The sequence below is a fragment of the Balaenoptera physalus genome (assembly GCF_965194825.1).
Source record: "Balaenoptera physalus genome assembly, chromosome: 12".
NCBI lineage: Eukaryota > Metazoa > Chordata > Mammalia > Artiodactyla > Balaenopteridae > Balaenoptera > Balaenoptera physalus.
The window spans coordinates 2,873,013-2,886,898 of NC_138897.1; the positions used below are offsets into that span (position 1 = coordinate 2,873,013).

General features: G+C 45.0%; 1 protein-coding gene across 18 annotated transcripts in view; it reads right to left on the reverse strand.

Annotated features, from left to right (window-relative positions):
- The window catches only part of ZNF236 (zinc finger protein 236), a 98,735-nt gene that overhangs the window by 65,052 nt on the left and 19,797 nt on the right, over positions 1-13,886 (reverse strand). For 16 of the 18 annotated variants that reach the window (XR_014251907.1, XM_082417739.1, XM_082417735.1 and 13 more), the window contains 4 exons: positions 6,429-6,607; positions 3,737-3,861; positions 3,262-3,434; positions 482-625 (listed from right to left, as the gene is read on the reverse strand). Coding sequence is in view for 17 of the 18 variants with exons in the window: in XM_082417739.1 (XP_082273865.1) it covers positions 482-625; positions 3,262-3,434; positions 3,737-3,861; positions 6,429-6,607 (621 nt within the window). In the remaining variant the exon portion in view is untranslated. Of the gene's footprint in view, positions 1-481; positions 626-3,261; positions 3,435-3,736; positions 3,862-6,428; positions 6,608-13,886 lie in introns of those variants that run through there. The other 2 variants (XM_082417731.1, XM_082417729.1) reach the window with 2 other exon arrangements.

Sequence of the window (13,886 nt, forward strand, 5' to 3'; positions counted from 1 at the left end):
TACAATTTTAAATACATGTACTGAAAAATACAATTGAGTTTCCCAAAAGTCCAAGGTCTCAGGAAAAAGTATCACTGTCACATTAGACCTGGAGAAATATTACTTTAAAGAGAGAAGTGATTCTTAAAATATAACATAAGGATAAAGAATATTCAATAATAATCATCAATAACACTGTAGGAATTACAATTTCATAAATTAATGATTACATGATTACATTTTGTCTTATTTCTAACCGGTTCAGATGACAGTCCATAAATCAGAATCACGTAATATTATTCTAAAGTTTTTAAAAATTTGATTTCCTTTCACTCATTAAACAAACAAACAAAAGTAGCACCATACTTCCATATAGGAAACTTTCATAGCACCTTTACGGTACTAAATACTATTCTAAATAATATTCAATTTTCAAGGTCATAATTAAGATGACAGATTTTGGTAAAAGAATACCTTCTATCAACCAGCGTACTAAGCTTACCGTTAAAACGTGAGCAGTCTCTGCAGCACTTGTTGAATTCTGTGGCCCACCCATATGCATCTTGCTGATATGAGTGTTCAAGCTACCTAAACTTTTAAATACACAACTACATTCTGTACAATTATAGGTAGGGCCACTCTTGACCTTAAAAAAGAAAAAAGAGAAAATAAGTTTTTACAATTGTTAGATTAAAATATTTAAATTATGGCAAATCATAATTTACCATTCAATTAAAATGACAGAAATAATCTAACCCTTTATCATACCTTTTCTTATAAGTTAGATAGGTCTAGAATCAATGACCCAACCCTTTAAACAATATTGCCAGTATGAGATTAATTGAAATTTCAGTCTTTTCTATAAATCAGAACTGGTTCAAGTGAAAAATCATAGTTTTCAGTTATTGTGCTCTAGTAAAAAAATGTCTGACATGTTCTCAACTTCTTAAACGGTTAAGCAGTGTTCAATAACGAAGGCCAGACAGTTAGATATAATTTTACTCTGAGCCTTGAACATACAAGTCAGGATGGATGGCCACGCAATGTATACATTTTCCATCACCAATTCCAATAGTCCACGGCAGGGACTACTTTTTTTTTTTTTTTTTTTTTTTAATAGTGACTACTTTTTAACACTGTGACAGAGCCAAGAGTGGACTACAGAGCAGTAACACGGACAGGGCCACCCAGGCACAGAGGAAGCACCTGCAATATCCTCTCTGCACTACTCAACAAGCCCAGCCGGCTCTGAACTTGGCTAAGACCTCCCATTCCACCTAGCACCTTGTTAAGAATGAACTTTACAGCTTTAGACTCATCACAGGATTAGATAATGTTACAAACACTCTTTAGACGTTGTTCCTGTCCCACCGCAGGTCCCAGGGTGTTCCCAGGCTGGGGGCAGGCGAGTCCCCGGCCTTCCCTGAAAGGGTTTCCTAAAGCCGGGAGCAGCAACGAGCACGCCCTGGGACTGTTCTAAGGTGCCATTTTCCAGGTGCTGTGCATTTAAACACACTGTTATTCCTCAGCAATCACCTACACAGAGGGAGCTCCACAAGAGTCACTTACACGGCCCAAATTTATTCTTCTCAGATCGAAAGGTAACCTCACGAATATGTATACGCTCTTCCTAGTGTCTCTGGGTCTTAGATAATAAAACTTAGTCTTTAAAAGCAACTTCATTGCATATGAAATTCTCAGTCTCTTTACAAACTATATGAAGTATGTAGGGTTTTCTTCATTTTAGCGTTACTTAAGGATTTACTCCAAGGAAAAAATTAAAAGATATACGTATGCTTTTAGGAATGTGATACTTTTCATCCTCCAAAGTATTGTAGTTATATAAAATAAGTGATCCATGATAAAAGTATTTGTGTTGCTTAAGTATTTCTTCATAATCTACAATTAGACTAAATAAGACACCAAATCATGACAATTAATAAGAGCAAAGGTGGGGACTTCCCTGGTGGTCCAGTGGCTAAGAATCCGCCTTCCAATGCATGGGACATGGGTTCGATCCCTGGTCAGGGAACTAAGATTCCACATGCCGCAGGGCTACTGAGCCCACACGCCGCAACTAGAGAGAGGCCCACAGGCCACCAGAGAGAAGCCTGCACGCCGCAACAAAGAGCCCGACGCAGCCAAAAATAAATAAATAAATAAATATTTTAAAAAATAATAAGAAGAGCAAAGCTGAACCAGTTTAAGAGAAATACTTCCAGAGTTTGCAAACCAGTATTACCTGGAGACAACAAAAAACTTAGGAGCATCAGTTTGGCTGAAATAGCTAGCTAACAGGCAGCGTGGAGGGAAGTACACCGACCAGGACTCTGCTTGGTAGAAAATGTGAAAGGGCCCATATGCAAGGTCAGCAATACTAGCGCCAGAAAAATACTTTCTCCTCAATTTCCTTTCTTGTCTTTCAATTTCTTACACTTGGAAGTGTCTGTGTTTCAGGTTCACTAAAGGGATGACACAGGCTAGCACTCAGATTGATGGACCATAAGAATGGTATTAGGATTATTTCCACACATTTACTCATCAGAGCTATAATACTGTTGGTAAAAAGACAAAAATAGTATTTTATATTTCTCCCATGTATAATAAGCCAGAAAGGTTCAAACGTGTGTATATATATGTGTGTGTGCATATATGTGTGTGTATGTGTGTATATATATGTGTGTATATCTGTGAGTATACGTGTGTATATGTGTGTGTATATCTGTGTGTGCCTATGTATGTATGTCTTGTGTGTATGTGTATATGTGTGTGTATGTCTGTGTGCGTATGTGTATATGTGTGTGTGTATGTATGTCTGTGTGCGTATGTGTATGCGTGTGCGTGTATGTCTGTGTGCGTATGTGTGTGTGCGCGTATGTGTGTATGTCTGTGTGCGTATGTGTATGTGTGTGCGTGTATGTGTGTATGTCTGTGTGCGTATGTGTATATGTGTGTGCGTGTATGTGTGTATGTCTGTGTGCGTATGTGTATATGTGTGTGCGTGTATGTGTGTATATATGTGCGTATATCTGTGAGTATATATGTGTGTGTATATCTGTGTGTGTATATCTGTGTATGTGTATATGTGTGTGTATGTCTGTGTGCGTATGTGTACGTATACATATATATGTATTTTTTTAAACAGGGTCTGCTCTGCACAAACTCTTCGTCTACATTTAAAATGGAGAATTTCTCAGGTTCACTCTTAACTCAAGAGCCATCCGTGCAGCCTGTGACGTACTGCACACCCGTGAGGACCACACCCCCAAGTGTGACGCTTACCTCTGAGTGAACTCTCTGCACGTGTGACTGGAGATTCCCTTTCTGAGAAAAAGCGGCAGGACAAAAGGCACAGGCGTGGGGTTTTTCACCTGTATGCTTAATCATGTGAGTTTGCAGCGCCCCCTTCTGGTTAAAAGCTTTTCCACATTCGCTACATTTAAATGGTCTTTCACCTAGAGAGGGAGAAAAATGATCAAAATATCATTCCATACCGTGCGAGCATCTGATGGATTAAAAGAAAATACTTAAGTTACCCACACTCAAGACCCCAAACCTACCCCTCCAGGCAGAACGTTACCCTGTGGCCGCAGACTCACACATCCCACTACCTACTCAAAATCTCACAAGTAACACCAAGGTTATCAGCAAACTACGGAAAAGGCAAGATTAAATTTCAGGTCTAGCTGGCTCTAAAGCACCTTTTCTTCCCTTAAGGTCCCACGGGAAATCACCCAAAAGTAAATGCATCTCGTACCTGTGTGTATCCTAATATGCCGAGTTAACTGACTTGGCTTTTGGAACGTCTTTCCACAGTGTGGGCATGAATACGTGAATCCACTCCTGTCGATGTTCCGATTATAAGACCTTGTACTTGACACCCTAGTATACATAGAGGGAAAATACTCAGTAAGTCAAATCCCTTGTGTCACCACTTCTAAATCAAAATCCTATGGGAAAGGTTAGCCGACTGGCCATCAGAACGTGCTTTAATGAGAAATCAATCACATATAAGTGTGTAGGACACACACACACACATACATGTATTAGTTTTGTGTATCAATATCATAAAACTCATTTTTTTGGTTGGGGAGGAGGAAAGTCGGAATGTCTCTTCTAGATAAAGCTTTCCCTGTGATGATCAAACACAAAGACCTGTGCAGGTGTGATTTCTACGTCGACACGAGTGTGTGCTGCCTGCTCCAGGCTCCTCCTGGATGCTGATGATCTCCAAAGTTCCATCTCCAACAACTCAGATCCCTCCTCTGAGCACCAGCCCTGGGCACCTAACTCTCTACTTGACATCTCCTGAAGGCTCCCTGGCGCCTCAAACCTAGCAAGTCCCAAATGAAACCCTGTTTATTCTCAGCCTGCTCCTTTCCACAACAGGAGGCGGCAGCTCCCAGCTGTGAATTAAACCTTAGAAGTTACACTGGATTCTTCCTTCTCCCTCACCCCGACTTCAAGTCCATCTCCAAAAGCTGCTGATCTCACCCCAAAACACCTCCAAAGAAGCTCCCGTCTCTCCACCCTGCAGCCACCAGCGTGGCCTTAGAGCGGCACCGTCATTCTGTGGCCCTGATCCACGGGTCTCCCTGCTTCAACCTCACCCACACGGCGGCCAGGCCGCGGCCTGAAGGCTGGGCAGCCGGACCGTGTGCAAAACCCTCCCAAGTTTTCCCACTGCTCTCGGGGTAACACCCGCGTTCCCAGATGGGCTCAGCGCCCTCCAGCTCCAAGACCCTGCCGCCTCGCACTCAGCCCCGTGAGCTCCACTCCACCCCGCAGCCGGCTCCCATCACACCGGCCTCCCCCTGCGGCTCAGACTGTGGCAAGTGCCCCCCTCCCCGCCCACCAGGCCCGGAACGCCCCTCCCCAGACCTGCAGGCCCGCCTGCCCCTCCTCCTCACCTGGGTCCCACTCCAAATGGCCCTCCTCAGAAAGGCCTACATCAGACAGGCGCCTCAGCGACTGCCACAGCCCTGGAGCATCACCCCAGGTGAATCCAATTTACTTCCTTCTCAACATGCCCACTGTCTGAAACCCGCACTGGCTAATCCGCTTGCTTGGTCACTGTCTGTCTCCCCTGCTAAACGGCAGCTCCGCGAAAGGGAGGCGGCCGGCCTGGCCCCCGGAAGGCCCAGGAGCCAGCGCGCTCTAGCGCACGGTGGCCACATAAGTACCTTCAGTCGCCTCTCCAAGACCTTTGGGGACAATCAACAGTGCCTGTGCTAGAACGTCACCAAAATAAAAATCTAGTGTGATAGGACACACGCATTATATTTTGAGAGTTTAAAAATCTCCGAAATAACGAAGCATCAGGTGAGAACCACATTAGTCAACAACCAGTAATATGAAGGGAGTGGGAAAGACAGGAGAACTTTGATCATATGGAGATGTTCAGTCCACGCTTCCAAAACACAGTGCCAAAGAGAATACATAAAACTACTACAAAGCATTCAGGCACTTTACAAACTTTGTTAACTGGTGTGGGACCTTTTGCTGTGGTGGTGCTGGTTGTTAAACAGCACAGATAGCTCCTAAATATTGGAGCTTGGAAGGGTGGCAAGTTAAACTGATGATACTGTCATTAAAAAGTTAATCAATACGGGCTTTTATAGTTTGTTGTAGAGATCAGCTCAACGAGTGTGACCACTGATCATCACCATTAGCTAACTTAGCACAAAGGGCCAGGAACAACTCTGCATTTCATATCATTAAGAAAAGGAAATAGCAGTAAAAAATATATAATCAGGAATAGGTCAAATACAAAATTTCGAAGCCATGTTAAGTTTTACTAGGAATAAATGTATATATGTACGTAAATATAGGTGTGGTTGCTAATATTATGAGCACTAAAGCCAGACTATTAGGGATTAAATCCCTAACACTTGACTTATGGCTGTAAAACCTTGGGAAAGTTACTTGGTCTCTCTAGCCTACCTTTACTCATCTGCAAAATGGGGACATAAAAGTATCAGGCCTGAAGGGTTGTTTGTAATGATTAAATGAAGTTTTACTTATATATTTATATACACACTAAGCACAGTAACTATTTAAACATGTGCGTTCTAAATAGGTAGTATAAATAAACCAATTCAGTAAAAAGGGTGCTAATGTGGCCTTTGTGAATCCACTCTACACACCTTGTTACCTGCCCATAAAAATGTATTGCCAATAATACCTTGTTCTACACCTTTTAACATTTTAATATAGCTAAAAACGTCTACCCACACAGTATGACATTTAAATTTTCGACCTTTCCTGTCCTACTGTAGACCTGACACATAACACATGCTATGAAAGACATCCCGACACCACGTGAGATGAGTTGCCCTGTTCTTGTTTCTAAAGCAGCCAAGACATGTAACCGATCAACCAATCATAGCAAAGCAGGCCCATTTTTAATGTGCTGTATAATTGTTTCTAGCCCAAGCAAAGGCTCACACCTAACTTTATAGTGAGTCTTCATGTGCTCCTTCAGCTGCGGTGGCGTCTCGAACCCCTCCCCGCAGGCCTTGCAGGCGTGAGTCCGGCTCGCAGCCAGCTCCTGGCGGTGCTCCTCCATGTGGACGGCCAGCTGGCTCTGCAGGGTGAACTCATCCCCACACTCAGAGCAGATGAGGTTCTGCAAAGGGAAAGACCGCCCATGAGCACAGCCAACACTTCAGAGCCATCGCCTCTTGAAAGAACTCACACTGTAAATGGCTGATACACAAAGTATGCTTTCCTCTGGAACAAACACTATTTCACCTCTCAACAAATTTACCATCATGTCCACGTATGAACATATAAAAATGATCTCTTTCCTGATAGAAACATAGGGAAAAGGATGAGAGAACAATACAATATCTGAGCAAAGCGAATTGTTTCAAATTGGCTGCTGGGTAAACGGCATTTTGTCCATCTATGCTGTGAAAACTTTAAAGAGAAGCAGAATGACTTCAATACCACAAAAGGGTCAGGAAAGAATTTAAATTAAGATGACAGTTTAACAGACTACCTTAAAACAAAATGACAGCTGGTAAATTTTTAAATGGAAACACCTATCATTCTTTCAATCTGGTTTATGGGTAGTCGATTACGAAAAGTCCGCAACTCTGTCCAGAAGTGCCTGGCTGAGCACCTGAACAGAGCTATGGAATAAGTATAAAATACACACAGGATTTCAAAGACTTACTGAAAAAAAAAAGGAAGAATGTAAAATAGCTCAACTGTTAACATTTGAATTAGAATATTTTGGATATATTTTCATAAATATATTAAAATAAAATGTATTTCATCTGTTTTAACTTTTGGAAATATAGCCACTATAAATTTTAAATTACTCAAATTTCAATTAGGATAGCACTGGTCCAGATGTTCTGGAGTTGGGTCTTGGTTCACGTGAAGGCTGCCAGTCACCAGCTGTGTGTATCTGGGGGTGCTGACTGCTCAAAGTCTGTGAAACAGTGGTGACAGCAATGCCTGCCCTCACAGGGTTGTTATAAAGTTAAGTACAATGACGCATGTAAGATGCTGAACTGGTGCCTGGCACAGAGGAAGTACTCAGTAATGAACTGCTGACTCAGTACAAAGTTCAATGAGTTTACTCATGTGACCTTCTATAATACAATTATTTATTTAAATGATCCAAACATGGAAAAGAATGAGTGTAACCTGTCAATGAGCATAAACTATTATTTCCAAACAACAAAATATATAGCTATTTCTTCCCATCAGACTGTCTTCTAATTACTGCACCTGACAGTCTCGTAAATGCATAGAAAGAGCATTAACATGAGGTTGTTCACTGATACTACTCAGAGCATCCTTTGCAGAAAAGACAAGGATGAATGGAATACTCTGAGCAATCCAATAATGACGTCAACTTAAGTAACTTTAAATTAGTGTTACTATATAATAATTTAAGGAAATAATGAACTACTATCTTGTTAGTATCTTGCTGATAATAAAGAGATCTCTTTCTTGGGAACTGTCAAAAATTTAAAAACCACCTAACAAAATTTGCTGCCTATCTTGAGTGTGGCACTGGGGACATCCACACCCTGAATCTGTACAGCAAAGTATTCTCCTTTCACTAATGACTTACACACGAGATAAACCCTGACTTGTTACCCTCCCACCCGCACCGTGATTCTCTCATTGCTTTGGCTCAGACCCATCCTCTTTTCAGGTACTTTTTCACCAAATGAGCAGATTAGTATATTTCAGGAGACATCTACATGGATAGTACTCAGAAATTGATCAGAATTTTCTGAGTGGAAACTCTGGTTTATGTACAATTTACTCATACGGCGAAAGCAGGATCAAGTACATGCTGGGCCACAACCGAAACAGGCCTCATGATGGAAGGTTTCGTGCTGCCGCTGTGTTACACCCAGCCAGACCCAGGAGCCAGGATGGGCCTCCCTCCCTGCCCAGGACCTGGCACCTCGAGCAAGTCTTAGTGGGGAGTGCGAGGCCTGTGGGCAGCTGGCGGACGTCCACTTTACTGCGTTCCCCGCAGTCGGAGCTCCCGGCAGGCCCTCTAGGCAGAGGCAGTGGCTAGTGCCTGCCCCAGAAGCAGGTGGTCCTGGGGGAATTCCAGTGATCGCTAAGTGGCCAGCAGATCATCCAGGGAAACATATGGCATTCTTATCAGCCCCCATCTGGCTGAAGATATAATAATTTTTTTAAGTCAAACAGAGGATAAAATATGATAAATACTAACCGCCTTTAGGCTACTCACCCCGTAACACTTGCCCTTCCTGCCTCCCCTCCCCCGGGGCCACCCACGACCTTTCTCTGCACCCCCCTTCCTTCTCTCAGAGCCCCCAGGCTCCAGTGCCCAAGTGCTGTCCTTGCTCCTGCCTGGGCTTTCTCAGCAGCCATCCTTCCCTTCCTACAGGAGTCTGCCTCAAAATGGCACTCAGTGCAGGAGAGAAACCTTAGCCCACCCCACAGGACACCGCCCCCCTCTGAGCCCCGGCAGCACTGGTTTCCACCACAGTCCACTGGGCTCCTCTCTTGGCAGGTGCCACCCTGTTCAGAGGCAGGACGGGCTGGGGAGTGGAGGGCCACCTCACAGGGCCCCTCTGCCCTGTGAGGGGGGCGGGAAGCACCGTGCAGACCGGTCCATCCTGCATGACCTGGCTGAGTCTCGGTGCTGCCGGTGGAGAGACTACACAGGCGGGGAATCAGAACACGCCCTGCTTCTGCCCGGCAGAGGACGGAAGGTCAGCTTCCAGCCGGGCTCTCTAACACCATCGGAGGGGGGGGGGTCTGGGTGCCACCTCCTTCCGCCAGGAGACGGATGCAAGATTAGCTCCCGACTGAATCCCGGGGGTCAGGGGAGCAGAGGGCCGTCTGCTTCCAGGGGATAGGGAGCCGGATGGGGTGGACGATCGCTCTCCCCTCAGCCCTGCCGAGTTCGTCAGTGGGTATTTGGCTGGAATAGGGTTGGCAGTGTCAACAGGATTTTCTCTTGTGAGACCACCCTCTTCCCAGTTTGGGCTGTTGGCAACCAATCTTCTGGCGTGTTTCCGTCTACGCCTGCTGGCAGAAGGCTACAGGCTCTTCCAGCACCCTGTCCACATGGACAGCAGGCAAAAAAGCAGCTCAGGGGACTCACTGCCACACATTCCTCAAGTCCTGAAAGCCCTCAGCTGCCCGCCTCCTTCTTCCCACCCTCAGGAGCCTCTAGATCTCTTGGCTGTGTGATCTCTAGGTATTTTCAGTTGTAAGAGGGGCACAAAGGGTCTACTTCATCTTAGCTGGATTCTTATCGGTTCATTTTAAGTGCAACTAAAGGTAAGGAATTATTCCTGTAGTCGATACTAATATACCACATTCAAATCAATTAGCTAAGAAATAAAAACATCCAAAACAGGCAAAGGAAGCTAAAATGCATTATTTAACATACACGGAAAAGACTGATAATTGTGTTCCGGTATCTGTTCTTCTTCTGTACAATAATGGGTTTCTTAGCTGAGCACGCGGCTGGGTGCCGACTTTCCTAACGCTAACCACCTGTGTGGCGACCATGCTCCTTCCACTCGACGGGATGGCAGCAGGCTTTCACTAATGACTTACAATCACGAGATAAACCCTGACTTGTTACCCTCCGCCTCTGGACCTGGCCTTCCCACAGCAGGCGGGCCACCTCCCTCCCTCCCTCCACTGTAAGCCACATGGTACAAGAAACACTCAGAGAGAGCAGAGCATGTGGGGTCCTGGACTACCTCGGCCTCCCCACCAGCTCTGCACCGCACAACACCAGACTGTTAGGTGAGAGAGGAACTCCGAACGTGTACCCGAACACAACCCTTTTTCTTAAAAAGAGCACACCCTGTTTTTTGCATACGGCCAACACATTTTCCCATCACAAATAAGCGCTGCAAACCTTTTCTGTTGTTGTTGTTCTGCTCATGAGAAATCACTAGTCCTGAATTCCTGTTCAGCATGGGGTTACTAAGGTCAAGTTACTGAATATCACTTCTCAACTTCCAGAGCCTTCTCCCCGGCAGCACAGTGGCGCAAGGGCAAGAAGATAAAGCATTTTCACCGTTTCCATTCCCAGCTTCAAACCACAGTTACACAAAAGCCTCTCTTCTGACTATTCCAACCCTTTTCCTCTCCTGTGATTATTTACTGATCTAAGACAGAATCTGTTATAGTCCAAGAGAGGAAATAGAAGAGAGGTTAGTAGTAATAGAAATGAAAGTCAACTGGTTTCAGAAAATACACACTTCTCAAAGGCCTTTTGGGGAAAAAAAATTGGACGTCAGAAACTATGAACTGTTTACGTTCCACAAAGGCCTTTTGGAAAAAAAAAAAAATCTGGAGTCAGAAACTATGAACTGTTTACGTTCCTACAACAGTGAAAGACAAAGACAGCTGGAGCTTCACCAACGCAACGAGGATTCAGATGAGACCAGGCTGCACAAGCTGCCGTCACAGCTGCTGCGCGTGACGGGGCTGCCACCTCAGGAGACGACGTCACAGCAACGAGAAACCGACACAAGCACACGGGGTGAAAGCAGACATCAGAGACTGTGAGCTCCACTGGAGGGACAGTCTGGAAAAGAATCTGGACAAAGGGTGTGGAAGAGAAAATAGAATGAAGGGAAGGTTTGAAAATAATGTATAAAAACCTAAGAGCGTCTGGAAATGATGAATTACCATTATTTCTCTTTCCAGTTATGGAGGAGGCAGAGAAAAATTTTAAAGGTGTATCTGAAGAAGCATTAGGATGGAGCACAGCAGTTTCGCTGGCCTGCATCGGTGGTGTGAGGCTGGCAGAGGTGCGGGGCCTCGGCTCCACAGCCGCCCTATACCATCACCCCCAGGGCTGGGTCCACACGGGGCGCCGGCACAGGTGGAACCGCTTGAATCACCTCCCCCCACCCCACCCGCCGCCATGAGCCCCCTAGAGGATTGAGACACACACACACACACACACACACACACACACACACACACACACACACACACACACACACACACACACACACACACACACCAGGCTTCACCCCCTTGCTGATCCGGCCTAGACCGCATGTTACATCATTTCAACCCTCTGCCAACACCTGACCCATTCGCTATCCCGTCACACATGCTTCGTAAACCAGAACCTTGATGCAAACAACCATCTGACCTCCTACCGGGCTGAAGGGCGCTGTGAGGAAGCCACATGCTCCCCTCCCACCCAACACACACAGATCCGTTCGCAGCCACGATCCCTGTAGTACGTGTAACACAACCCACGTAACACAACCCACAGATCTGTCCCTGGTCAGGCTCTGCTCCCACTTCCCAAAAGCAGGCTTCCCATACCCATGCCTCTCTCCAACCACCTCATTCTTCTGTGAAGACAAGGCAACGTCTCCATTTCACAGAGAAAAATGAGGCTGTGCAGCCCCAATCCAGCCCGAGAGGGAGGAGGCAGTGACCATGACAAACTCGCAGGGGCCAAGGGACAGCAGACGCCCTCAAGGGAAGAAACACGACCCTCGACAACCGTCCCACGTCACATGGACGACTGGCTCAATACCGTTCAGTTTCAATGACATCGTAACGTTGTGAAGCTGGCTTTCAGTAGTTGCTGTGGTTAAAAAGCAGGGAATGAGTGAAAATCAATGTGAAACAGGAAATTTCAGGGTTTAAAAAGCTACGCAGTACCTAATTTACATACGGTAGTTTTTCAAATGGCTACTAAGTTACTTAAGACATAAATACTTATTGGACCTCTTAGATTTAACTACTTCAGAAAAAGAACTCTTTGTGTTTGGCTCAGTGAAAAACTTGCTGAGACAAAGAGACTAAGGAAGCTGCAAACCGAGAAAGGGAAAGCTGCCCTAAGCCAGCAGGCAGGGCCTGGACTCCCACTGTCACACCTGCGTCCCCTGTCCACCTGAACCGGTCCTCACGCTTTCCTTCTAGGGTCAAAGGCAGAGGTATCTCTTCTGCTCACAACTCCCTTCTCCACCTACTCTCATAGGAAGTCAGTCCTTGCCCCTCCCAATGGAGACGTCTGAAGATGGATTATCAGAGCAATGTTAAATTCCTGAGTGTGGTGACTGTTTTGTGATAATGAGGAAAAGTGTCTTTGTTTTTAGGGGATACAACTGAAGTATTTAGAGGTGCAGTAGTAACGTGATGCCTGCAACTATTTCAAAATTGTTCGAAAATTCGAGGGGTGAGATCTGGTTTACTTTAAAACCCCCCATGTACTAGGTGAAAACAAAACAAAACCAAAAATCTCATCACCTAATTATTACTTGTAGATGAGGATGTACACCTGAAAACTCAGAGAATCTGGTAGAATAGCAGGCTACAAAACTAATATACAAAAATGCACTGCTTTCCTATAGACAGATAACAAATAATACATATTTGAAAGACCCGTTAAATGATATTTTTAAAAAATGTTAAAACATTTAAGAACAAATTTAAATAATGTGCTGAACCCATCTGAACAAAACATTACTGAAAGTTTTGACAATAAAGATTCAATATTTTAAACATGTTCAATTCTCCCCTTTAACAATCGGAAAATTTAATTCAATCAAAATTAAAATACCAATTAATTTTTAATTAGGCAAAATTCTAAAGTCCACATTAATAATAAACCAGAAAAGTAAAATAAGAAACATACAAACATTTGTTTATCATTACAAAGAGAAATACAGCAAAGTCAAACTGGAAACCAAGAACGCGGTCCCAGGAATGGGGTGGGGTTACAGAAAGGAGCCAGTCTCCTGAGTGCCCCTTGTTTGCATCTTTTTGACAGCTACTACTTACCACCCTAATGTTCAAAGACTAACTCCCGGGCCCTCAATCCCTACTCTGCCTGCATGGGGCTGTCGCTGGTCGTAGAGCCCGACCCTAATTGAGGGCAGTAATCTGAGGGCCGCAGATCGTAAGAATGGCAAGGGGGCCTAAAAGAGAAAGCAAACGAATGCAACAACCCTGTACTGACTTCAAATCCGAAACGCGCTTCACGTACAGTGGTTTGGGCCAAGCAACTGTGAAACGACTTCCAGTGTTAACACAGGACCACCGAGCGCGTGAGGGGAGGGACGTGCGCGCTGCTGGGATCCGCGTCCCGTTGTGGAGGAAGGGACACACAGCCAGGAACTGCGGGGCAGGTGGGCACCCTGTGCAGAGGGACTGGGGTGGAGGAATGAGTGTGAACTCAGGATTTCTGAAATACAGGTGCGCCCTACACCTTGTGGACCTGCATTAGAAGACACGGTGGGATTTTAAAAGATAGTGATTGTACACTTGGGAAGCATTTCTAAGCAAATCACAAGACCCAGAACCTGTCAATGAATAGACTGCTCACTGCGGCTACACACAAAGGGCAGAAACAACCCACACAGAGACCTGTTGCGTATAACACAGGTGTACACAATGCATACAGC